This window comes from Antedon mediterranea, chromosome 4 (assembly GCF_964355755.1).
Source record: "Antedon mediterranea chromosome 4, ecAntMedi1.1, whole genome shotgun sequence".
In the NCBI taxonomy this organism is placed as follows: Eukaryota; Metazoa; Echinodermata; class Crinoidea; order Comatulida; family Antedonidae; genus Antedon; species Antedon mediterranea.
The window spans coordinates 7802443-7830315 of record NC_092673.1 but is presented as its reverse complement, the minus strand read 5'-3'; the positions used below and the strand labels follow the sequence as shown (position 1 = coordinate 7830315).

At 33.0% G+C, this 27873-nt stretch overlaps 1 protein-coding gene across 2 annotated transcripts; it reads left to right on the top strand.

The window, feature by feature from the left end:
• Window positions 1–24: 24 nt before the first annotated feature.
• LOC140047971 (uncharacterized) lies at window positions 25–26751 on the top strand. Of its 2 annotated transcripts, none has more exons than XM_072093003.1 (10): window positions 25–102; window positions 3270–3327; window positions 3964–4069; window positions 4368–4441; window positions 4652–4718; window positions 5649–5727; window positions 9184–9327; window positions 10916–11048; window positions 19549–19636; window positions 26420–26751. In XM_072093003.1, exons 1-10 carry the CDS (start codon window positions 98–100, stop codon window positions 26500–26502), a joined length of 837 nt encoding a protein of 278 aa, XP_071949104.1. In that variant the 5' UTR covers window positions 25–97; the 3' UTR covers window positions 26503–26751. The 2 variants fall into 2 exon arrangements, with proteins under 2 accessions (XP_071949104.1, XP_071949105.1); XM_072093004.1 differs by having other exon boundaries at window positions 19549–19706; window positions 26420–26482.
• Window positions 26752–27873: the final 1122 nt, after the last annotated feature.

Sequence of the window (27873 nt, the reverse complement as noted above, 5' to 3'; positions counted from 1 at the left end):
TTGTTGAGGGCGCATTTCTTGAGCGGCAGATTTTCAATTATTATCAAAAACACAAAACATACGAAAGCTAAGATAGACAGCATATAAATCATACAAAATGAGGTTTGTTATAGAATAGAATACTTTTAGAAACATATTGTTTCATATATAGTTGTTATAGGATCTCCGTTGTTATGTATTTATTTAGGCTAGTCTATTTTTTTTTCAAAAACTTTCTTTTCTCTAGGCCTAGGGCTAGGCCTCTAGCTAGGCCTAGCTAGGTAGGATATGACCGTTTCGGCCACAGACAGTTTCGGCCACAGACAGTTTCGGCCACAACAGATTTCTATGGCGCGCCATTCACGCATATATTAGACCGTGCTATTGTTTTTGCTATTAGTTATCGCATCTCATGCTTTGTTGTATACAGTAGTATTTTTTATGACTATTACTACCATTACAGTGTTATCATTCTTAACGTTATTCCACTACAATTTGCATTTACGGTATTAGATTTGTTGTTTCCATTCCAGTTTAGTTGTATCTTGGCGAAAAACAAATTCAACTGTCAGTGACACAGTTAAATACTCTCTTAGTACAGACGTATTAATAGTTGGGCTATGAAAAAAGAAATTTAATTAAAACGTTTTTCCTTCCATTGCTTAGGTGACCTAAGGAACAAGGAGGAATATCAGGAACTCACACATCAATACAAGCAGAATCAAGAAAAAAATTAGTGATAAAAAAAAATAAATTTAATAAAACTTTGTCATCTTCATTTGATTGGTTTTTAATACAGAAAGAAGCAATCAAACACTGTTATTTCAAAGTTCGGAACATCCGTAATTACTACGGAAATTCGGCCCAATATTTCGGACGTAGGGAAATGAAGATACTGTAAATAGGCTACTACGGAAATGATGGGGAATCCCCGGCAAAATGCAATGACTACGGACAAATCAACGACCCATATGACGGGGTTTTCGACGTACCTTCTCATGACGCACACAGTCAGAAATTTATTCCGAGCCTGTTCAGAAATTCTTCAATGCCTTCGCATAATTCCTCTTGGGTAGTTGGTGTTTTACTAATATTTCAAGTTCATTTTATTAGGTAAAATTTTACACGCAAAAACAACGCACGCATTTCTATTAACATTTATTTACCAGTGTTTCATTTACATCTTACAACATATTAATTCTTAATAATTATATACTTTCTTCAATTGTTTCTTCCGATAAAATAAATCGTATTCTTAACCACTTTGTTCTTCCGTTTCTTATTCCTTCAAAGTTATATTTATTGTACACAATACAAATAGTATATATCCCTACATACTTCAATTCGTTTTATATTTATAGAAAAATGTACATACAATTAGTATCACTTAGGCCTCATTCAATTCATTTCTTTTATTTGTAAAAACTATACATTTTAATTTCAACCGTATTGTATTTGTTGTACTCTGAAATATCGGTATCTACGTAATTCTTCGTTTCTTATCTCATCATGCCACCTAGCTACAAAATACGTGTTCGTATTTTATTTTCATTATTAATTAATTGCCAAGTTTGTCTGTGTCCGTGTTTTCCTGTGTAAAAACAAAAAACAAAAGTAAAACGCAATGAAATCGATAATCCTGTATTACATTGTCGTGTCTCATTGTTCCCCTATCAATGGCACTATGGGTGTTCCATAGCTATGGTAGTAATATTGTCTGTGGCCGAAATTGTCTTTGGCCGAAGTTGGCCTAATCCGACTAGGCTAGCCCTAGATAGGGCTAGGCCCTAGCTAGTAGTAGCTAGTTAGGTAGGAGGCCTAGCTAGTACAGACAGTAGAGGCTAGGCCTACCCTCTAGGTCTCATTCAACAGGAAGGTAATTCAACACAAAATGACTTAGTTAGGATAGGCCTACCTAGGGCCTAGGCCTCTACTAGGCCTATATTTTAGTACTAGCCTAGGCCTCCTACCTAGCTTACCCTAGTACTAGTAGATATACCGGACCTAGCCTAACTAATAGGTACTTGATTTACAGATATTCCATGTTCAATTCAACTACAGTGGATTATAGCAGATTTATTAAATTTATTGGTATTGATGCTCCTAAAGATGGATGGTGGGTTACCGGTTTTACCAGAACCATGTGTAGCAAGTGAGCCTCGAACCCACGCCAATGTTATGGCTACTGCCTTAACTGCTATGCCAATGTTGTGGCTACTGCCTTAACTGCTCGGCCACTCACCCATGCCAATGTTGTGGCTACTGCCTTAACTGCTATGCCAATGTTATGGCTACTGCCTTAACTGCTCGGCCACTCACCCATGCCAATGTTATGGCTACTGCCTTAACTGCTATGCCAATGTTGTGGCTACTGCCTTAACTGCTCGGCCACTCACTCATGCCAATGTTATGGCTACTGCCTTAACTGCTATGCCAATGTTGTGGCTACTGCCTTAACTGCTCGGCCACTCACCCATGCCAATGTTATGGCTACTGCCTTAACTGCTATGCCAATGTTGTGGCTACTGCCTTAACTGCTCGGCCACTCACCCATGCCAATGTTATGGCTACTGCCTTAACTGCTCGGCCACTCACCCATGCCAATGTTATGGCTACTGCCTTAACTGCTCGGCCACTCACCCATGCCAATGTTATGGCTACTGCCTTAACTGCTATGCCAATGTTGTGGCTACTGCCTTAACTGCTCGGCCACTCACCCATGCCAATGTTATGGCTACTGCCTTAACTGCTCGGCCACTCACCCATGCCAATGTTATGGCTACTGCCTTAACTGCTCGGCCACTCACCCATGCCAATGTTATGGCTACTGCCTTAACTGCTATGCCAATGTTATGGCTACTGCCTTAACTGCTCGGCCACTCACCCATGCCAATGTTATGGCTACTGCCTTAACTGCTCGGCCACTCACCCATGCCAATGTTATGGCTACTGCCTTAACTGCTATGCCAATGTTGTGGCTACTGCCTTAACTGCTCGGCCACTCACCCATGCCAATGTTATGGCTACTGCCTTAACTGCTATGCCAATGTTATGGCTACTGCCTTAACTGCTCGGCCACTCACCCATGCCAATGTTATGGCTACTGCCTTAACTGCTATGCCAATGTTATGGCTACTGCCTTAACTGCTCGGCCACTTACCCATGCCAATGTTGTGGCTACTGCCTTAACTGCTATGCCAATGTTATGGCTACTGCCTTAACTGCTCGGCCACTCACTCGCTTTTTTATTGCTTTATTATAATTGTACTCACTCATTTTTTTTGTTTCAGTTGTACAACAAGAAGGCAGAAGAAGAGAAGTTTAGATCAAACTGATCATAATCAGGAGGTAAAGTAATTTTTTAATAAATACCTATTGGCACAGTCAACCGTGCATGTAAATTATTGTTTCCTATCAGCATGGTTGACTGTACATGGTTGACTGTGCATCTAGTGAAAATCATCACGGTCAACCTAGTTTTCTGTGCCCATCACAACATAGACATAGACATCGCTTTATTCATCCATAAATTTGGAAATTACAGACAGAATAAAGGTTGACCTTACATAAAAAAAACAAAGGATACGAACGACCGTTTGTATAATAGAATATCTCTATGATAATAGTAAACAATGAATTTCCGGCAAAGTCCAACATGCTAATATTTTCCTCCACACCAAGTATTGTCTATTTGGCCTTATTATTTTTTGTACACAGATTGAACTTGAAACTTTAATATTACAATTCCTTATACAAATAAATTGAACATAAACATAAACTATTGCATATAAAATACAAAACAGGTATACATTATTTGCAGGGCTTTGTAGGCAATATTTTACCACTTCATGAAAACCTTTTGTGAAAAAGATTTCTATAATTGTCTATAATTACTTAAGACAAATGTAAACATATTTGATGTTTTAGTAGGTTTGTCTCAGAAATAATCCATACATTTAATTTTGTAAACTTTATTTTAAATAGCTGCCACTCTCCTTGGGAAAATGCAAAGAAAAAAAGAGAAGACGTTCAAGCTTCATGAGGGGTCGAAATCAAAGGTCACTTCCACCAGCTAACCTTGATGTCTCAGGTAAATGAAGCCTATAAACTTGGAGATATAAAAGAAATATTTGTTTCTTGTTTGAATATAATGTTTACAGTACGCTAAATGTATATTTAGTTTATATATGGACCAGTTTCCTTGATTTTCCGCATTCTCAATCCTGAGGAGGATCAAAGTATATTGATCAAAACGTTGAGAAACTCAACAGTTCTTTTCAAAACTAAATATATGTGGTGTACCGCAAAATTTATATCAACAAATATTTGTTTCCTAATGACATTGCCTGCAATTTATTTTGATTGTGTTTAATAAATTTAAATTTTAGAATTGCACAAGAAGATACCACCTGATGAAACAGAAGAGAAACGTCTAGCTCTTCTACAACAAGTCAGCTTTGAGGTATCCTTATGCTGCCCTCTGTGGTTTATTTTAGAAATCTTTTTCTTTCAAACAAAATTTGAATATCTTCATATCTTCAAATTCCACTGACATTTTATTTCCGCATTGTTAAAATTAAATTTATACTTTGGCATCCAATTAATTTAATTGATGATGATGATAATATAAAATGAATACAGTAAACACTGATTTATGTTTAACTTTTAATAGTATACAATGAATCGACTTGAAGAGGAAATGCCACATGTTAGAGGGTTTGAAGAGTTAAAGAATAAAGGTATGATAAACAAGAGCATTTAGAGATGTGCAACCTTCGTTAGGAGTTTTGACGCACGGCCTAAAATTAGTAAAATAATAAAAAATGGTCCAGAATTAGGATCCAGGTTCAGATTGTCTCCAATCCAGAGTTTTCTGTGACTACATACATATCTATCTGGTTTAAATTTAGAAAAGTTCCATCTTTTAGTTTTGGCGTTATCTTGCTAGCAGACAAACACGTGCACAAATATCTCCAGACAAAAATATAACCTACTAGGTGGAGTTAATAATGCCTAATTACAATATAATTTTTACTTTAAAGTTTCTGTAGGCAAAGTTGACCAGTGTGTGTAAATTAACATCTTCTATTGGCATGAACAGCCATGATGTCAATAGTTGGTGTGGAATCTAGGTACTATAGACTGTGCATCAAATTCTTTTCAGCATGGGCAACCATGCACCTTAATTATTTTTTCTATCAGCATAGAGAACTAAGTGCATAGTCAATTGTGTTTTTATAGAAAACTATGCAATAGACACATGGTCAACTGTGCAGATAAAATATAAATTACATACACAGTTGACCTTGCTTTCCATAGAATGAAGCATATATGGGAAGCCCCTATTTGGCGATAGTTATCTTTGACAGCTTTGGCTCTTCTTAATGCTCCCTCTTTTATGCATCACTGAAAGGAATAATTAAAAGAAATATCAACTTTCTGACCATGCTGATCGTCAATTTCATTTAATTAAATCTCAAACTTTTTTTAGTTGTGTTTTGAACTCAAAATGATTGCTATTTGCACTAGAAAACAGTTGACTAATTTAAAACCATGCTACTTTTAATATCATGTTTTTGGATGTCTGAAAAACTGTGGCCTAGAATTAAATAGAAACATATTAGTCGTATTTGAAATTGCAATTTGACTTGTGTTCGTTAACTTCGCAGCCAGGAGTGCTTTTAATGAGACGTTAGACAAGTTGGAGAAAGACAACTGCCTGAGAGAATCGTGCAGCATGCAGAAAAAGTGAGTGATGACGCCTCTAGCGTTAAGATACATTAACTTAAGAAAAAATCTTTGACACTTTCATGTCAAAAAAATTAAAGATACACTTTCATTAAATCTGATAATTGTTGCTTATTTTCCAAATATACTTTCAAAAACTCATATGAGAAAATAACTACTTTTCAAGGTAAAAAAACAGATAATTGTTCTTTATAATGTGTTTGTGTTTGACATTAATATCCAAATTGATTTAATTTTTACTAATTAGTCATTTAATTAAAAAGATTTATTTGTCTTAACCCTCTTAGTACCGAATTCCCTAGAGAGAGCCATTTCCCCTCAACCGAATTCTTTTCAGAACAGCATTTTTATAGTACTCCAGGGAGTTGACATTTTTAAAACAGTAATTTCATCATTTTATTATAAATGTAGGAAATATGTTTCTAAAAACAAATATTCCTTATTAAATTTCCTGTAAAATGATGTATAATGAATATTTGTATGATTTATTTTTATTTATGAAATGTATGAATTAAAAAAAATAAAATTTTTAAATAAAATTTCTTTAAAAAAATCGTATAAAAACGATAATAAAATGATATTTAGAAAACCCCAAGAAACAAATATTTATAATACATACCTATAAATGTACATTTACTTGAACAAAAGTAATAATAGGAGAGTTAGATACGAGTTATTTTATTCAAATAAACCGCCGTCGTATAATTTTAGCCTAGGCCCAATCAAACCATCCTATCACCATCGTTAGTCTGAGCATGCCCACTACAAGCAAGTTGCTCAGGCGAGTAAATTCTGACAACGTGCTGCATGGGCCTACAAAAAATCCTTCTCGCGTTGCACATTTTTCAACAAAGGAATCAGTATTTCCGGTTGTCTGACTAGATACGGGAAACGTGTAGTCCACAAACAACGTAATTTTGATTAATTAATCAGTTTTTAATTAATAATTCCAAAAGATTTTCCAATAGCGAAAATGTTGTCGTTGACATTTTTGGAAAGTAAATTTTACGCTTGATCGAATAAAAGCTATCCCAGAATCCTCAGACAAGCAGAAGTTAGTGATTATCGCCCTCAAACACAGAAGGTACGTTTGGTGTCTAACGCCGACCATGGGTGTTCAACGCATGTCCCTTGGGGTTTCAAACGCCGCCCGTGGCACTAAGAGGGTTAATAGAAAAAAATTTACAAACAGTGTAAAGGTCTAGTTAAATAATAAACTAATAAAAGCGTAACATCAACTAAGATAAACTATTAAACAATTAATGATTGTAGAGAAGAGTTGTTGAAATTGTTTGGAACGTAGCATGCAAGTAATAAAACACAAATATACAAAAAAACAACAAAATTAGACATAAATTGTTTTAAACAATTTTTAACTTCTGAAACAGAATAACTAAAATCATTCCATAATTTTTATCAGTAAATGAAATTTGAATTTACCTAAATTAATTATTACAATATAATAACTTTAAGTAGTGGTACTATGATAGTTTACTTTGGTTGCTTACTAATAGATCCTTAGTTCAGATCATGGTTGCAGCACCAGGTGTGTTCTCATTGCCAACATAGCAACAAAAGTCTCCTACAAGACTCGGTTTAGGCTTTAAAGTGTTAAGTTGCCCAATCAATGCTTCAATTGAAAAAAAGGGTTGGTCAGATTTTTCTTTAATTTCTGATTTTAATTGTGTGTCTTGCCAAAATCTAAAATAGTTGTAGAACGCTATGGAAAATTCACACATATGTGTAATTTTGATGGTTTTAATTACATAAAAAGAGATGAAATATTTTATTTGGTAGGTCTCGCAACATACAATTTTGTCTAGTTTTTTTTTATAGCCAAGAAATGAAAATGCATCTTTAAAGAAAAAAACAATTTTGATGTCTCATGTCAGAATAAGTTTTGCCATGCGAAACTAAAATAGTGAAGTAAATGGCTTTCAATGTCTGTGTGACTAAAGCTGAATTTAAATTCACTATGAAAACTTTGTTTGAGTTCACTTACCTGTATATGATATATTGATATTCAAATCAAGTGAAAAAGATAAGAAAATATATAAATATTTCATACCGTTCTTATTTTCATGATAAACAACTAAATTCCATAGATGAAATCTGTCATCTTTCAAAACCTAAGATTAAAAATTATTCCTTAAAAGTTATCATTTGATGTTTAATGTAATTTTATTGTCAAATATAACTTGTCATTTGAAGTGTATACATGCTTTTATTCTAAATGACAAACAAATTTCAAATCTATAACTTTGATTTTAAATCTTTAGAGTTGATTCAAAAAGCTGTTTTAAAAGGTATAAGATCCACTATATTTATCTCATGAATATATTTAAAGTGTTACATAACAATACATTGTTTAGTGTTCATTATCATAAGGTACATTGAAATAACTTCATTATTGTTTGGTACCAATATTTCATTTATATTTAACTATTACATAAAATATCAGTTAACAGTTACTCTCATGTTTTCATTGTTTAGTGAAGTTTGGTAGTAGCTTATACCTCTTTCAAATCAGCTAGCAAAACAATCAAGTTTACATACACATCAGGGTGCACACAATACTACTACTGGTGTTGACACTCCAGTCTGTGTAAACTCCACAGTGTTTTGCAAGCTATGTGAAAAGATATATTGGTATACCACTGTCATGATGAGCGTTGTGCACAGCATTTTGAGAAATATGCATTCAATAGAGAGCTTTTGCTTTGCGATGAAAACTGACGACCAACCTAGGTCAGGTCAGTGTCGACCTAGAAACATCAAACATGTGTCATTCAAATATTCCCACATGCGCAAAATGAACTAACATGATGTAGTTTTATCATCAGCCGTCGCAAATCAAAAGCTTCCTAATAGATGTTGCATTCACCACCTTATCCAAAATGAATATGAACATGAATATATTTTATTTATTCGTTTATAAAATAATAAATATTGCCATATCTTTAATTGGTTTCTTAACTTACCATCAGTATGTGTCTAATCTAAATTTAAATCATCACAATCATCATCGTTAATTGTTACTGCATTTCAATATATCATCTAAATGTATAAAAGTAAATGGCTAAAGATAACATTTAATATTCTTCTATGTTAATGTTATTAAATTTATATAGTGCTTTTAATATTCAGCAGATTATTCCGAAGGTCTTCAAATACAAAATAAGGTTGAAAGAAAAACCTTGCTTTCTGTATTACTTCCACGACATTTATTACAATCGTTTAGTTTATTTTAAGTATTATAAAGCCATGTCTACACTATGAAACTAGTTTGACAAAAACTGTGTGATGTGCCCAAATATGGTAGTGATATGCTCAAATATGGTAGTGATATGCTCAAATATGGTAGTGATATGCTCAAATATGGTAGTGATGCTTTAGAGTACTGTACACTTAAAATGCTGTTTCCATAAAATAATCATTTAAAACAAATTTATTTAGCCTTCCAAACCCTATAAATGTCAAGATGGAAGAATCTGCCACAATGATACAGGAACACTGCAATGGACTGGTGGAAGAATCCAACAAATGGGAAGAGTTATTGACCTCTGCAACAGATGCGGCTACTCAAGCTGAAGAAAGAAGGTATCAAAACAATTTTGCAATTTGCACTTCAGTCTGAACTCTCAAAAGCTCTTCTAAAACCAGAATTTCTTTTGTCCAAAAGATCCCAAATTGACCAGTAGGCCTACATCTTAAAATGGCAATGTATTTTTCGACTTAGTTAACAAACTATAGTACATAAATAAATAAATACTGCAACTTCTTCTACAAAATGATTTTGGAATAAAAAGAAAAGTACTACTACAAAATCAAAATGCTGCTGCTAAAGAAAATGCAATTTATAATCGAAATGTTAAATGCTCAATTACAAGGGAAAAAAGTGTACTGTAGATTTGATCAAATTTTAGGTCCGGTGTCATATTTATGTCGTTAACTATTTCTTCTATGCAATAAAAATAGGTAGAATTTACTTTTTTCATATAAATAATAATATATAGTAATACTCCTAAATCTTACTATAAATTCCAAATGGTATAAAAACATTACTGTCTAAAATATGAAATAATCCTAACGCTCTGTCTTTTTACTTGAATTAGTTTTATCAGAGTCATTAAATGATGCATTATAACTCTTTATAATCTTGTTAATGAAACCAAACACCGTACTAAATGTCTCCTCCTATTAGTAAGCCCTCCCATAAAAAGATGAAATTGATGAAATTCAACATGATCTGATTCGTTGTAAGCTGGTTAATCTACCCTGACTGGTGTATCTGCGGCGAGTTTGCAATTGACAGCATTTGTGTTGTCGTGTAGAAACCAAAAACAGTTTTCTGTCGATTATGGTTATTTAATTATTCTATTCTACATAGTATGAATTTATTTTAAAATTTAAATTGAATAAAAGTTTACAGTTTACTAAACAATTGGTGTGTTTAAATATAAAACGAATAATGAATGTTTGTTTACGTTGAATGGGAAGAATAATTTCATTAGTTGAAAGAGTTCTGTTCTATTCAATGGGGCAGTGGCAGTTTAAATAGAACACTCAGTTACACCAAATTTATAAAACACCTACTGTACAGTACTGTACTGTACTGTAGATTTATTTTTTTCAATTTATCAGCCACTTACATCTAATGTCAAAGGTTAGGTCGTTTAAAAATATTTTGGCCTTTTTAAACGTTATAAACTGCAAATGCTATAGGTTAGTTTTCATTCATTCATTATTCCCCATCCTACTGCGGTCACCATTTTGCCCACAAAATTATCCAGAGCAAAAAATGTTATGAAAGTGTAGACAAAAAGAATCTTGCACCATCTAAAACGATCGCTAATGAGACCAAGAAAGTCCAATCAAAACACTGGCTACGATTCCTACATGGTTAAATTAACCAAGTGTAATGGTTACTTTTACCAACCACTGCCTACCCAGTATAACTCACCATGGTGTCTGTAAAAATAACCACGCTTGCTAAAAAGTCCAATGCGAACAAACATCTCAGGTTAACACATGAAATTCACCATGCGAGACAATCATTGGTTTTAACATCACGGTTAGTGCGAACATTGATCACATTTTTTTATGATAAATTCACAGTTTTTAAATTTACCATTTTTCAAGTTCAAGGCTTTAATTTAATGTCATTGCATTCTGTTTCTTTTTTAAGGCTACAGAAAGGTACAGATTCAAAAGCTCCTGATACACTAAGCAAGCAAGATAAAAGATACCTTGCTGAACTTCCTGATTTGAACCAGATATTGTCTTCAACAAAGAATTCTCTACAGGAACTTGAAATGCATGTAAGTAAACAACTCTGATTGAAGATTCCCTCTTCTGATTAATTTACTTTCTCTGATTAAAGGTGCACTCCAAATTCAAGACTCCATCAAATCAATGGCTCCCTACAATTAAAGACTCAATCAAATTAAAGACTCACTCAAATAAAAAACTCCTCCCTTAATATAAAAAATCCTCCCTCAAACTAAAGACTTCTCCCTCAAATTAAAGACTCCTCCCTTAATGTAAAGAAATTGAATCCTTCCCAAATTAAAGACTCTCCAACTAAGGCCAATTTACACTGGCAAGCGGTAACAGTTGTAAAAATATAGAATCTATGTTATTCCTTAAGACTGTTTACACGGAGTGGGTGGACAGTTTCTGTTCATGATAGATACATGCAGTATTCTACTTGGGAAAATATACTCTGATTTCCGCTTACCGTTACTGCTCACCCATGTAAATTGCCAGCTTTCTCCAATCAATCCATCCATCCATATTATTGTCCTCTTTTCTGTGTCCCTTTTATCAAAACTCAATACAACACAAAAAACACAATAGTTACATTCTTACATTACATCCGAGTTCAAGTTATGTCAAACATGAAAACACGATGCTTAATACAAGGTGCATTTACCTATGAGCTTTAAAGTAATTTATCTACACATCACTACATCCCTTTTTACGTGGAAGTAGCACATTTACTCTTTGAGTCTAGGGCTTAAAACAAAAAAAAACTGCTACTACAGAGATTACTTCCCACTCGTCTGAACGTTATATTCAAATACAGTATTTCAAAGTTCAACTATAGACTGTATCTTTTTAGACAGTTTACAGAACATACAGTAAGTAACCCTCATTATTTTAATTTTAATTAAGATACTTAAAAGGTAGTATTTATATAATTAAATTTACAAGTTCTTTTTTTTTTCTAACTGTATCTTTTATTATTCATACTATTCTTTTTACCAATATATAAAGAATTATTATACAATAAATTGTTATGATGGGTTTTTTTTTTGTTTTTTTAGTAGACTAGTAGTAGATAATGTTTCATCATGCTAAAAATATGTAATTTTCGTTTTATCTGCAACAACGGATATTCAACATAAGTTGTCCATACAGTACATATATATATCTACATATTTATATTATATTGCATACTAAAATCATCTTTCCTGGGTTGAGATTGGACAAGTAATAACTCTCTTCAACTATCACCTTCCCACCGCTCAACAGTTTTGTTTATGACGCTATTAAAACCCATAATCTCCGCGATTTAATGTATAAATTTGATTTACGTTGCACAGACGAATTGGCGAGGTTATTTCCTCGATTTTCAAGGAGACGGGAGAATGCTTGGGTCACAGTGGCAACACTTTTTCAAAATGTGTACATTTATAAAATTGATGTGTCATTAAATGTTGTGGTTTACTCTTTAGAGCAGCTCATTTGAAATAGGAAGGAAGGAAATGAAATACATAACATACTGTAAAAAAGAGTATGTTTTATTATCACTGAATGTAAATTTGAGAAAGTAAAGACTTGCTCAAATAAAAAACTCCTTCCTCAAAATAAAGATTCATCCCTCAATATAAAGAATCCTCCCTCAAATTAAAAAGACTCCTCCATCAATATAGACTCCTCCCTTAATATAAAGAAATTGAATCCTCCCTTAATATAAAGAAATTGAATCCTCCCTCATAGTAAAGACTCCTCCCTCAAAGTAAAGACTGCTTCCTTAATATAAAGAGATTGAATCGTCCCCAAATTAAAGAATCTTCAATTAAAAGCTTTCTCTCCAATCCACAATATCTCCTATTATTGTCCTCTTTTCTGTTTAGTTCAAAAAACAAATGATTTATAGTGAACATATCCTTAATATTCAAATGGCGCTACAGTTCTAGAACCCTCTACTCAAGAAATACTCTCTACTCAGGAAATACCCTCTACTCAAGAAATACCCTCTACTCAGGAAATACCCTCTACTCAAGAAATACCCTCTACTCAAGAAATACCCTCTACTCAAGAAATACCCTCTACTCAAGAAATACCCTCTACTCAAGAAATACCCTCTACTCAAGAAATACCCCCTACTCAAGAAATACCCTCTACTCAAGAAATACCCTCTACTCAAGAAATACCCTCTACTCAAGAAATACCCTCTACTCAAGAAATACCCTCTACTCAAGAAATACCCTCTACTCAAGAAATACCCTCTACTCAAGAAATACCCTCTACTCAAGAATACCCTCTACTCAAGAAATACCCTCTACTCAAGAAATACCCTCTACTCAAGAAATACCCTCTACTCAAGAAATACCCTCTACTCAAGAAATACCCTCTACTCAAGAATACCCTCTACTCAAGAAATACCCTCTACTCAAGAAATACCCTCATTAAGGAGACACTTTGTTGTATCCTGAGGTGCATAATTATCAAAATTCTTGAAAGTGTACAAAACTTACGCTGCTGTTTTTTATTGAAATGTTTTTGACTGTTGTTTTAAATTTCAATCTTTGGTTGATCAACAACATTTCACACTTTGTCAACAACACCAAAAATCAGATGTTTAAATATATCTTATATAATATGACCGAATACAGTAAATTGTATAAAATCAAACCTTAAATAAGCCATTCCAAGTTCACTTTAAAAAAAAAAATATCAAACATAATGATTTCAAGACAAAAGAAAGAGTTAAATTTAGCTAAACTTCCAGAAAATAGGCTTCCGGTTTTCAGTTTTATTCTTTAAATGATGGTCCTGGTAGATATTTTTGTTTACTATTGTGAAATTAAAATGGCCTTTTCAACAAACAATTTTGTTTCTTGAATTTTTGTTCAGTGAAACCTTTTATCATGATAATTAAATTTAGTTTTTAAAAGAAATTTCTGAAGGGTTAATGTAAAGTGAGGCATCAATGTGCAATTCAATTTTATAATATTTTGTTCGTGTTTGTCTATGTTGTTGTAGGTTTTAATAGGTTGCTATATGTCTTCAAATCCAATAATATTAATTTAAACTTTGTACAAATCCTCATAAACGTAAAATGACAGTAGGATTAGAGATTGTTTAAGCCTGAAGTAACATCTGCCCAGATATGATGGCCACTGAACTAAGCTTGAACCCATGTCTGCTAAGGCCAGTAGATTTACAATTAGATCCCCTCTAGTTACGATAGATAGCCCAGCTTAAGGTTAAGATGTACGCGTCATCCGACTGAGGATTTAGGCCAAAATCTGTCAAAAATAAAATCAAACACAGCTGAACTCCTCTGGTGAAATTGGAAATTTGTAAAAAAGATTTGTTCATTAGCATTGAGTCACATTAATCAAACAAAGTCTGTAAGCGCACAATAATAACATGATGTGTCCTGAAGGTAAAGACATGACATGCCCTGAAGCTGAATTACCTCTAAATATGACATATCTCTGTGCCGTATTACCTCTAATTGCTGTTATAAACCAAACTACGTCTCGAAAATTAGATTTTGTAATTTTATGAGGGGTTTAATCATAACTTCAAATTTTTTTTTTCGTTGTACATTGGTGACGTTGTTCGGAAGGTTTTTAACCTTCCCCTTTCCTAGAAGACAAAAAACTAAATATGCTATCATTTAGGGCTATAATTAGGGTACTATGACAGTTACAGTTTTTTTAATTGTTTTATTTCATTTGTATTTGGCATTTCTCTTGTATTTACATTAAGCTGGAACTTCAAAGCCACTTGGAGGTAATACCCTGCTCTTTTCGAATAGTGTACCAAGTTCTTTAACGTGCAGTATATATACACACAACCAACTGCTTTACTTCCCATTTGAAGGACGAGGCACGAGAGTCTAGAGATAGACGACACTAAAGCCTGGCGCACACTTTAGCTATCAGCTAGGCCAACTGGCTTTAACCCTTTCACTGCGGAGCATTATTCCCACCTCTGTGCGTAATGTATATTTAAGAAAAACATATGGTATTTTAATAAATTGCAAAAAAATACTAATTGAGATAATTGTGTAATTATTTTTGTGGTGTGTGATGGGCAAAGGGTTAGTCTACAGTTAGGTATAAAAAAAAAAGTAATTTGCATATTGATGACGTCATGTGACGTCATTACAGGTATTTTGGATTTCGTGTTTTTTATCGAATCAATGATAAAAACTATATTTTCTATAAGAAATTCTGATGGAATACGTTTTTCCAACTGGATATTGATGAAGATACGTATAACAAATAAAAATATAAAAAAAAATTGAATTATTTTTATTGTTTTATAAAAATTATGCACAAATCAAAGTTTTGGGGCAAAATCGTGAAAATAATGACATTTTCCAAAAATTCACTATAGTACAAAACTAACTATTGTTTCAGAATTTTTTTTTTTGCGTGTTGTGATAAATACAATGTTGCCCTATTGGGGCTGGTAAATTTTGGTTACTTTCAAAATGGCCGCCATTACGCTACTCAAAACAACTTTCCAAGATAGAATACTATTATATACACTATACTATATATAATATAACTATAGAGGGCGCATGATTTTCAAGACAATAATACAGCTATAGAGGGCCGTGTTTTTTTGCTGGAAAAATTTTTTAATGACTTGGAAAAATATTCAAGTTCATCGAACAAATATAGAGGGTGCTATATATTATAGGCAAATACGATTAAATCATTGTTTTGCCCATACCCGGTATTACCGGGTATACGCACTTCAACGACATTTGTTTATACCCGGTAGTACCGGGTATACGCAGTGAAAGGGTTAAGCATCTTGCTAAAGGATGCAATCAGTATAGGAAGCAAACCTACGCCTATCTTATGCTAGCCCAATATTATCATTACTCTCTGGTTTATACTGCATATATATACGCGATTCAAAGACAGTCTCCCATCCAGAATGCAACCGGGTCTAACATTACTTAACTTTGCTGATCTGTACTAACTACAGAATTGTGGGCAACTAAAATTTTACTCTGCCTATCTGCAATTTCATTATACGTGATTCCCAGACAGTCTCCCATCCATAATGCAACTGGGTCCAAAATTAATAAACTTTTACTCTGTATCTGCAATTTCATTTTGAAATTATATTGCTCTATAAAAAAAATATGTTCTTTAAATAATCAATATAATTTCAGATTTGTTACCACTAAAAAATAAAAATTTATCAATAGGCCTAATGTTCTGTTTTCTATTTTTAAATGAAACATCTCAGTTTTGAATGGCGTCATAATATTGTGATTGTATGTGACTAGTATCTATAGGAAGTTGTTTTAGAATGTTATATAGCTTCTAGCTGTTATGTTTTCTAAATTAATCCTTTGGGTGGAGTCATATTAATGACATAGCATTAATGCTTAATCCGTCTTAAGGTTTTGATACGTTGCTCTTAAAAGCCAAATGTAACAGGAAAAAATTGAATCGTTTCTCAACAGACATAAAATTACAAGTCGTTAGAACAAACCAACAAATGCTCGCATAATCCTATCTCTACTTTACATTTTATTACTATAAATTCACTGATGAGATTTATATTATTATACAATATTGATGCTAACTGTTCATATTAGTTGAACATCTAAATCAAGTCGGCCACTGTCCGGTGCGTGCGCTGAATGTCGTAGAGAATTTACCTCAAAGCGAGGGTAACGTCCTCATTGATCGTTGGATTTATTCTCAAAACTCTAAATAGATAGAAAATTAGTTATTTCGTAAAGACAACAATGTTGAGACGTTTTACCCGTACCCAGCTTATGAAGATGAAAACCTCTAAGCTATTGCTACCTAAGTGTGACGTCTCTGGCCTGGGTTTGAACTGCATTAGCATGGATATATCGTATCTGTAATCAATCCAAAAATAAATCATCTATGAGGCTTAGTAAAATGGATTGGAATGCTTTAATGTTTATGCTTTGTGTGCTCCGAATAGAAACTTTCAAACTCTTACACTTTAAAATGGTTCATCTGTCAAATGACTAGTGTAATTTACAAGATATGTTGTTTTTGAGAAAGTTAGACATTTTCAGTATAAAAAGTAAATGACATGACAGAGATAACTTTTACTACTTTATACTTTCAAATGACTAAATTATTCAATTGGTTATTTAATTATACTAAGCTTTCACTTATATGGAAAATATTTATTTTAATTCATTTAAATAAATATGAAAATTATTATCAAGTTTAAAATTATGTAGAAAAGGTCCATCAAACAGGTAAAAGAGCTAATTAATTAATAAAAGGATTACTTTGATAAATATTGAGTAGTAAGTGTGGTGTCCCTTGAACAGATGTGTCCCCTTCATAGTGTAGTTCACAAATAGTATTTCTTAAGTACAGTATGTTTACCTACACAGAAAAATGTTACCAAACTGTTAATGAATATTCAAATATCAAGTAACTTTCTCTAGCCAATTAGAGGATAGCAGAGCAAGTGCAAGATCATAATGTTACTAACTAACAATGACTTAATTTGCATGTGATCAATAGAAACACAGGTGTGCATATTCACTTGCTACTTGGACATAGGTGTGTGATGAATAGTTATCAGAAAGGCCTCAATTTACTACAGTAGGATATATTATTAGGCTTCTTATGTCATTGCAACATATATTATCACACAGTATTTATTGGAGATATTTTAAGGAATTTATGATATTAAACAAAGGTGTGCCAATATTTATTTGTTAGAGCCCATGAAGTGTAAATAATTTCACTGAATTGTTATTATACAATCTTATCAACTCATTTATGAGTATAATATTCATGGCAGTCATTGGGATCCCAGTTTTCTAATTTATACCATATCAACTTTTGTATGTATTTCTGTCAGTTTATTGTTTCACTTTTTGCATGCAGTCAGTATTTTTATATTACCATGTGTGCGTATGACAATATATAGGATCTCAATACTTAAGTTTGATGTTTTTTCCATATTATTTTATTGCCAAATGTAGACATTAATTAAGAAAACTAAAATTACAATCATATACAGTAGAAAATAAATAAAAATACGAGAGTTGGGGATACAAATGTGAACTGAATGAAAATTCAAATTCAGTATTGCAACAAAGTAAACATTGTTGAATTACATTATTAAAATAACAATTAATAACAATACCAGAAGTCAATGATTTCTGGAGAAAATAAACTTGTTATTTGAAATACACAGTATAATGTTTTTAGGCCTGATCACCATCACTCTCATAGGTTAGTGGCCAACACACAGGCTTAAATAAAAAAAAACCTTTTACAGGAAACATTAATATTATACATATAAAGGGTGGAGTTGTGGCTTGGTAGTTATGATGCTTGACTACCACTACAAGAGTCCAGGGTTCGAGTCCCGTCATATGTCAGGATAAAGTTACAACTCCACTCCCAAAGACTTGTAATTAGACTTTGTTTATGTAGAGCATCTTGTGTATATGTTTGTCTTGTGAACCTCTGAGGGTCCCTAATGATGGATCACCCTCATTAAATAAAAATCGCAGACACTGAATAAATTCTAAATCCCCATTTGATATACTGAAAATGAATTAATTTGAAACAATAAAAATAAGTAAATCTGTGAGAATGAGAAAACGTCCCCCCAACCGAGATTTGAACCCAGAACCTTCTGCTTGATATGCAGATGTCCTAACCATTAGACCACTGGGGCTTTCATAGTACTTGATTTGATAGCGATATATACTGTATATTTGTAGACATAGAATTCCAATTTATTATTCTCCTTTTATTTTGTATACAATTTAATTTATAATTCAATTTACAATGTTAAAAGTTAATGGCTTATCAATTTAAGTACATTTGCATTTCGTTTTAAAACGGAAGACCAGGCTCCAACACCTGTTGGTCGCCCTCAGGCGATTTTTTCTGGGGTTGGCTTCATTAAATATTGAAATTGAAACCAGGCTGTAAAACAAATTTTTAAAAAGATTTTATTTCTTTTAAATAATGTTATAGAAATCCATTCACTCATAAGTTCAGAACTGATGAATCTTTTTTATCTAAAAGAGTGATAAATAAATATAATATAATAAGAAATGGTGTTAAAGAGTCTCTATCCAGTTGAAAAATGAAAGTCCTAGTGGTCTATTGGTTAGGCATATCAAGCAGAAGGTTCTGAGTTTGAATCTCAAGAAAGACTTAATTATTTCAGTAATATAATTAGACAATGTCAGGTCTATAGCTACCGTACTATGTTCATACGTTGCCGCTGTTTTACCAGCTATGCCTACAAAACTACTGTAACAGCAGGCTACAGTAGGCCTAATATATGATGCAAGCTACTTAGCATTGTTTGTCCTTTTTTATCATAATTAAGCATAGAAATTTAAGACAAGGAATGATATGGTTTAATGTTTTTTGAAGTAATATGCATTATTTTTACAAAATACCAAACAATGCTGGGAAGTACGTCTTTAACCACTCGCAATTTGCGACCACTTTTCTGTGTATCATATGAACAGAAGATTTACAAAATATTTTTACTACTAAAAAATATGTTTGTTTCCCTCTATAGGTTGATACTATTTTACAAACTTCTAAAGGATTGAAGGAACTTGAAGCTAATACGGATTTGTATCTAACACAGCAAATCAAACTTATAGGTAAGACTAGTAGCAGATTGGCCAGTATCGTAGTAAAGTTCCTTAATACAGCATCACGTGTGTTTCACAGGTATCATAGACCATAACATACTGTAATAAGCTTGGTTTGCACTGAAGACGCAACTCAAGGATGTATTCAATGCAAGAGAGTTGACCAATGACAAGTGAAAGTTTGAATAATCCATTGCTTGTGATTGGTCATATCATGTTGCGCTTACATCCTTGCGTTGCGTTTGTACTGGGAACCAAGCATTAACCTAATCTAATACATGATAAACAAACCATATGAGATGAGGTACAGAGTTTTACTATGGTACCGGGGAAATATTGTTGTTTGTGGAGATACAGCACTGAGAATCTGGTATTCATTTCAATTGAGATAATATAATAATCCCTCATTAAATATGTAATAGTAGGCCTGTTAAGTGACCCAATCCTTCAAATTGTGATAACATTCTGAAACTTTGCACAGTTATTCACTAGGGTGTCAAAAATATGAAATGGAAGGGTTGCACAAAATTTGGTCAGGGGAAAGCCGCCATTTTGGATTTCAAAATGGCGGACCCAAATTTTTCACTTTTCAGGTATATCTCTGCTAAATAGGCACCTAGAGTTCTGAATTTAGGTGCAAATTATATGGTAATGGGGTCAACAAAGATATTGGTATAACTAACATTTTAATTGCATGGCGGCCATTTTAGATTTCAAAATGGCGGACTTCAAATTTTCACTTTTTAGGTATATCTCTGCTAAAGAGGCACCTAGAGTTCTGATTTTAGGGGCAAATTATATGGTAGTGGGGTCACCAAACATACTGGTATAACTAACATTTTGATTCCATGGCGGCCATGTTGGATTTCAAAATGGCAGATTTCAAATTTTCATTTTTCAGGCATATCTCTGCTAAAAAGGCACCTAGAGTTCTGATTTTAGGTGCAAATTATATGTTAATGGGGTCACCAAACATATTGGTATAACTAACATTTTGAGTGCATGGCGGCCATTTTGGATTTCAGAATGGCGGACTTCAAATTTTCACTTTTCAGGTATCTCTGCTAAAAAGGTACACAGAGTTTTGATTTTAGGTGCCAATTATATGGTAATGGGTAACCAAACATATTGGTATTTAACTGACATTTTTATTGCATGGCGGCCATTTTGAATTTCAAAATGGCGAACTCAAAATGTTTCAGTACGGTACCTACAGTTATAATTTTAGGTACAAAGTATAATATAGTATTGAGGTCAACAAACATATTGGTATAACGTCTTTGATTGCATGGCGGCCATTTTGAATGTAGCTCTACAGTCCAGTACAATGCGTGGAAAATTTCAGCGGCAAGTTTAACGTGAACAAACATACGTTCATCTGCCTCTTCTATGTTACATGGCATCAGCGATTGTATATTTACTGGTTTGTTACAGCTCTGTCTCCCCAAAGACCCTACAAACATTCCGTGATTTGTGCCAATGTTCTCTACTACTTCAGTTACAATAAATGAAAACAACTCTGATTTGTTGTCATCAAATCTAAAAAATGTGGTCCAATTGTTGGGCAAGCTCCCGCTGGCTTTAACGACCCTCCTTACACCAGAGACGCGGTTTGAACGCGTACCAGACTTTAAACTGTCGTTAAAGTATCTATCGAAAAACAAATCTAGTCGTGTCACTGATCGAAGTTGATGGTTGTATGACACTTGATATATACTCAATGAATGTCTTCGAATCATTGGGCCTTAACATATTGATTATTGCTGGTCCATCTAACACCTTGGCAGCAACTAATGGTGCTTCATTTTGTCGTACAACCATATATAGACCATCAACTTCGATCAGTGACGTGACCAGATTTGGTTTTCGATAGATACTTTAACGACGGTTTAAAGTCTAGTACGCGTTCAAACCGCGGCTCTGGTGTAAGGAGGGGCGTCAAAGCCAGTGGGAGCATGCCCAACAATTTGACCACATATTCGAGATATGATGACAACAAATCAGAGTTGTTTCATTAATTGTAACTGAAGTAGTAGAGAACATTGACACAAATCACGGAATGTTTGTAGGGTCTCTGAGAGACAGAGCTGTAACAAACCAGTCTGTAAATATAAAACCGCTGATGCCATGTAACATAGAAGAGGCAGATGAACGTATGTTTGTTCATGTTAAACATGCCGCTAAAATTTGTCCGCGCATTCTTGTCAAGACTGTAGACAGTGATGTTGTGGTTATTTCATTGTCAACTTTCCACAGAATACCTGGCATCCACGAGGTTTGGATCGAGTTTGGAGTGGGGAAGCACTTGAAGTATATCTCAATACACAAGATTACTTCTCTTGGATCACAAGCATCAGCCGCTTACTTGTTCTTTCATTCCTTTAGCAGTTGTGATACAACTTCATCTGTTCAAGGAAAGGAATTTGAGACGATGTCATTGTCTGTAGGGGATGTTAGTGACACAGATTATCTAGAACAGTTTGTTGTAACTATGTAGAAAGAAGGTAAATGATGCAAGACGATATCTTTTCACTACAAACTATTGAAAATATCCCCCCAACATCTGCGGCATTAAGAGAACATGTGAAACGGTCTTTTCTACAAGCCAGAAAGTGGTACAACTGTCTAGATGCATTCAGGGTTGAACAGGACCCAGCAAACTGGGGATGGAGGAAGGACGGCAACAAATTTAGTCCAGTTTGGAGTTCATTGCCGGAACTTTCAGATGTCACAAATCGCTGTGACACAACGACTGTGATCTTGGACGCTGTAAATGCAGAAAGAGTGATTTATGACGTACAGAGCTGTGTGGTTACCAGGTTTGAGCTACATTCAAAATGGCCGACATGCAATCAAAGACGTTATACCAATATGTTTATTGACCTCAATACCATATTATACTTTGTACCTAAAATTATAACTGTAGGTACCGTACTGAAACATTTTGAGCTTGCCATTTTGAAATTCAAAATGGCCGCCATGCAATCAAAATGTTAGTTAAATAGCAATATATTTGGTGACCCATTACCATATAATTTGCACCTAAAATCAGAGCACTGTGTACCTTTTTAGCAGAGATATACCTGAAAAGTTATTGGGGTCCGCCATTTTGAAATCCAACATGGCCGCCATGCAATTAAAATGTTAGTTATACCAATATGTTTGGTGACCCCATTACCATAATTATAATTTGCACCTAAAATCACAATTCTAGGTGCCTTTTTAGCAGAGATATACCTGAAAAGTGAAAATTTGAAGTCCGCCATTTTGAAATCCAACATGGCCGCCATGCAATCAAATGTTAATTATACCAATATGTTTGGTGACCCATTATCATATAATTTGCATCTAAAATCAGAGCACTGTGTACCTTTTTAGCAGAGATATACCTGAAAAGTTATTGGGGTCCGCCATTTTGAAATCCAACATGGCCGCCATGCAATTAAAATGTTAGTTATACCAATATGTTTGGTGACCCCATTACCATAATTATAATTTGCACCTAAAATCACAATTCTAGGTGCCTTTTTAGCAGAGATATACCTGAAAAGTGAAAATTTGAAGTCCGCCATTTTGAAATCCAACATGGCCGCCATGCAATCAAATGTTAATTATACCAATATGTTTGGTGACCCCACTACCATATATTTTGCAGGTAAAATCAGAACTCTAGGTGCCTCTTTAGCAGAGATATACCTGACAAGTGAAAATTTGAGGTCAGCCATTTTGAAATCCAAAATGGCGGCTTTCCCCTGACCAAATTTTGTGCAACCCTTCCATTTCATATTTTTGACACCCTAATGAATAACTGTGCAAAGTTTCAAAATGTTATCACAATTTGAAGGATTTGCCTAAAATATGCTCCTTAACATGCCTACTATAATTCTTAAGGCAAAATCAGATGTTACGTTACATCTTGTTATATTACGTAGCCAAAATGTTTCTGTATAAAACTAGAAGTTAGAAAATCAAACCAGCGAGTAGTTAAATTAATTCTTCTCTGATCAAACCTACTACTGTACCAAAAGAATCGTTGTAAGCTAGAGACCCATTCTATCTTTTTGATGGTGGAAACTAAATGACATAAACTTGCATTTAAAAAAACATAATATACAGATATTGCCTGCTTGCAGCTGTAAATAGGGATGTACAGTATGCCATTAAAACAAATATGATTACAAAATAAGAAAAAGGAGAGAAAAGAAACAAATTATTTAAAAGGAGAAAGAATGTGGTATCTTAAAATATAGGACTAAAATAAGTAATAATGAAAGGAAGTCAATTTCTAAATAATAGTTTTGTTTGTTTTGGGTTTCATCCCAGATTTATCTGCACAATGTTTTTATTTTATTTTTCTATCTCTAGTCTTTCTTTTGTTTTTTAAAATCATCTATAATAGGATACAGGTATACAAACATATTTTTAACCTTTAATATGTTTTTTTTTATAAATCATCTATTCACAACATTCCCATATTTTAACAAGGCTGTTTCATTTCTACTTCATAGGAGATAAATTAACAAAACTTGAAAAAAACATTCATTACAGTAAAAAAAAATATAAGAAAAACAATTAATGTCATCTTATGGCTATATATAATTAATAATTATAATGTTTGCCTTCATTTTCCTAAGAAACTTCTATAATTATCAAAGCATTTCTTAACATTACCCTGGGGAAGCACTTGTAAACAGAATGAACAGCTATTATTATGGGATATAACAGCATCTAACTACAGTAATCAGTCACTCTTAATTGTTTAAATAAATTGATTGCGAGTGTAATGAGTGAATCACAAGTTTTTGTGGTAGCTTGCGTCAATTTGTGTCTGACATTTGTAATAAATGTCCTATGAGTTGAAAAGGTTCCAGATATGACTTGAGATCTGGGTAAAACAACTCCGGCTGTATTTTTAATCAAATAAATTTCCCATGCCTAACTTGTCTCGTGTGTTAGACTGTAACAATCATTCATTGAAATTACATAATAAAAAAATGATTAGAATAATTTGAGACTGACATTTTTTTGGAAATTATAAAGAATAGGGGTGAATTTTATAATTATCATCTTTTTGCCTAACAGTATGTTTAGATCAAGTGCCCAAGTGACAATAATATTTTTAAAAAACATACATTTTGAAGAACTTAACTTAACAAATTAATTTGTAAATTATTAGAGAGCTACAAAAATATTTTTGATTGTCACTTGATTTACATTATACAGACCTGAAAAGTAAATTATATAAATTACACCAAAAAAAAAAGGCAATTACATTACTGTATAAAAAAATGAAAATAGAATAAAAATTGCTTATATTTAATTTACTTTAATGATAAAGACTGTAACTGTAAGGAATATGTCAATTCATCTGTTTTACTGATTGAAGATCCCGAGTTAATATAAAAGAAATGCCTCTCTTCAATAAATGCACCCCTCCCCAATTGAACATCGTTTAGAATAAACGTATAGGACTTTTTTTTTCTTTGAATAATGAATAAACGCCCTACCACAAGCATTACACAATCTTGTATTGTAACAATTTTTACTGTATTTTATCACTTCTTGATTAATTTTTATTTGATTATACTACACATTAACATCTAACACCTCACACCAAATTTAACACCTCCCTCAAATAAATGTAGGGCATTTAATCGAATAAATATGGTATATTTTTGCAACATTACTGTTTATAGTAGTTCCTAAAAAACTAATGTAAACCTTACTACAACAAATTGTTTTATTTAACTTAAGCGCCATCGTTTCTATTTTGTCTCTACACTAATATTCATCAACGTTTGTTGATCGCTACTTAAAATATACTTTGATAAAAGATGAATTGGCGTGCAACGAGCATTACAGTCTCCTACACGGAAAATGGATTGGGGAAAATGCCATGTCATTTGTTTATTGAGTCTTCCTGGGTCTCCATGTCGGCTAACTAACAGCGCTCATATTAAATATATTTCTTTTAGCATTTACCTAATCTATCAGGTTTTGGAAGCATATTTGCGTTTGTTTCTGCATTTTTTTACAAACATTTCAATAATATTATATACACATTTTTTATTTCACTTATTCATTTCAAAACAAGGACAGCACAAATGTATAAACAAAATAAACGGGTTTCAAAAACAACACAGAAAAATAAGACAGGGCATACTGAAAGTTAAAATAAACTATTGCTTGTAATAATGATTGACACAACAACCAACTTTAATTTAGTTCAGTTATAATTATCTTTTAACAAATATCCCTAATTTATAATTTTGAAAAGTAACTTTTGTTGATTTGTTTTTTGTTTTTTATTTTATATTTTTTATCTTAGCACCTCTTGTGTTTATAGAAACAATAAGTAAATAATATATACATTTTTGTAAACAAAATACATAATCAACTTAATTTTAGCATCTTTGTGTTTATATAGAAATAATAAATAAATAATAAATCAACATAATTGACTTACTTTGTGTTTAAACAGAAATAATAAATAAATAAGAACTATTGAGTGTCTTGATGTTTTGATCATTCTCACTCCTGAGGACAATCAAAGCATATTGATTGAAATGCCGAGAAACTCAACAGTTCTTTTCAGAACTAATATACTGTACTTGGTGTACCGCAAATTTTATATCAATAGTATATTTATGTGTTTATACAGAAATAAGAAATAATTAATTAAAATAAATAAATGTTATAAACACCACCATGGGTTATTATATCATTTATCGTGTTTATCCATGTTCAATGGAAATATTTTTAATTGGGGATGTTTTTTTTTCTGATTTGCAGCTAAAAATTCTGAGACAGAGGAGAAAGTCAATACACTATCTCTCATTGGTGGATTGGTTGGTGGTACGTCATCAGATTTGTAATAATTTACCTTAGATTCTGCGCATTTACTGACTTAATCATTGAGAACAAGGTTAAAACGATTTTTTTGCTAAGCAAGTTTGATCAATATAAACCCCACTAACTTAAATTTGGAATGTACAGTAATAGAAAACAATGACATTTTTCTTTTCAAAATAAATGTTATGCAACATAAATGAAGAGATTTATACATATCGGTCGCAAACATTAAATTAAGGTTTAATACTGTTCTACGACACTCACACTAAAATAATTTCTGTAATATTTTTTGAAATTATTACGGAAATTATTTTAGTGCGAGTCGTAGAACAGTATTAAACCTTAATTTAATGTTATGTAACACATTTTATAATAAAATTATATGTACTGTACAACATTATTTTACACATGTGGAAATCAAATGGATCAAATTTGATCTTATAGAAAACATGCTTTCCTTCCAATTTGTAGTAGATGCTAAAATACAAAAGCAGGTTTGACAAATTTAGTATAAAGTGTATGGGTGACTACATACTAAAAAGGCTGTTGTAAATATTTAGGGTATGTCATAACATTTGATTTCATATTTATGCATTGGCATATGTTTAGTACATTCTCATTAAATGTAATTGTAGTCATATTATTGAAGAGTGGTTGGAGTGTAACATTTTATCAGTACACAACGAATTATGGAAAAAGTGCAAGTTATCTGAAAATATGTGAATATTACATTATTTACCATGAAAAATAATATTTTGTTTCCTAGTGAATGATGTAAATCAAATTACGTTAATTTGCACACAGGTGTTTATGTAATTTTATTTTAACCGAACATAGCTTTTATTGTGAGCAAATCAAACAGTTCGAAGCTCTGATTGGTTGTACAAAAAATAAATGAAAATATAAATATGCATGATTTTATTCACCTACAGTAGTAAAAAGGGGGTTCTTTTTCAATAGAAAAAACTGACAATTTTGAAATTTTTTTTAAATTACTTTTACTTAAATTACTTAATTAATTACTCAAATAGCCATGGCAAAAAGAAAACTAAATATAAATAACAGTTTAGAAATACAGAGAACCTCTATCAAGGGGCCAGCTAACCTCTATCAAGGGGCCAGCTAACCTCTATCAAGGGGCCAGCTAACCTCTATCTAGGGGCCAGCTAACCTCTATCAAGGGGCCAGCTAACCTCTATCAAGGGGCCAGCTAACCTCTATCAAGGGGCCAGCTAACCTCTATCAAGGGGCCAGCTAACCTCTATCAAGGGTCCAGCTAACCTCTATCAAGGGTCCAGCTAACCTCTATCAAGGGGCCAGCTAACCTCTATCAAGGCGCCAGCTAACCTCTATCAAGGGGCCAGCTAACCTCTATCAAGGGGACAGCTAAACTC

Bases quoted from the DNA above. Each gene is read 5' to 3' on its own strand.
- LOC140047971 (XM_072093003.1), top strand. The intron at 9,328-10,915 runs GTATCAAAACAA...TTCTTTTTTAAG, and splicing joins ACTCAAGCTGAAGAAAGAAG to GCTACAGAAAGGTACAGATT. The intron at 11,049-19,548 runs GTAAGTAAACAA...TTCCCTCTATAG, and splicing joins TACAGGAACTTGAAATGCAT to GTTGATACTATTTTACAAAC.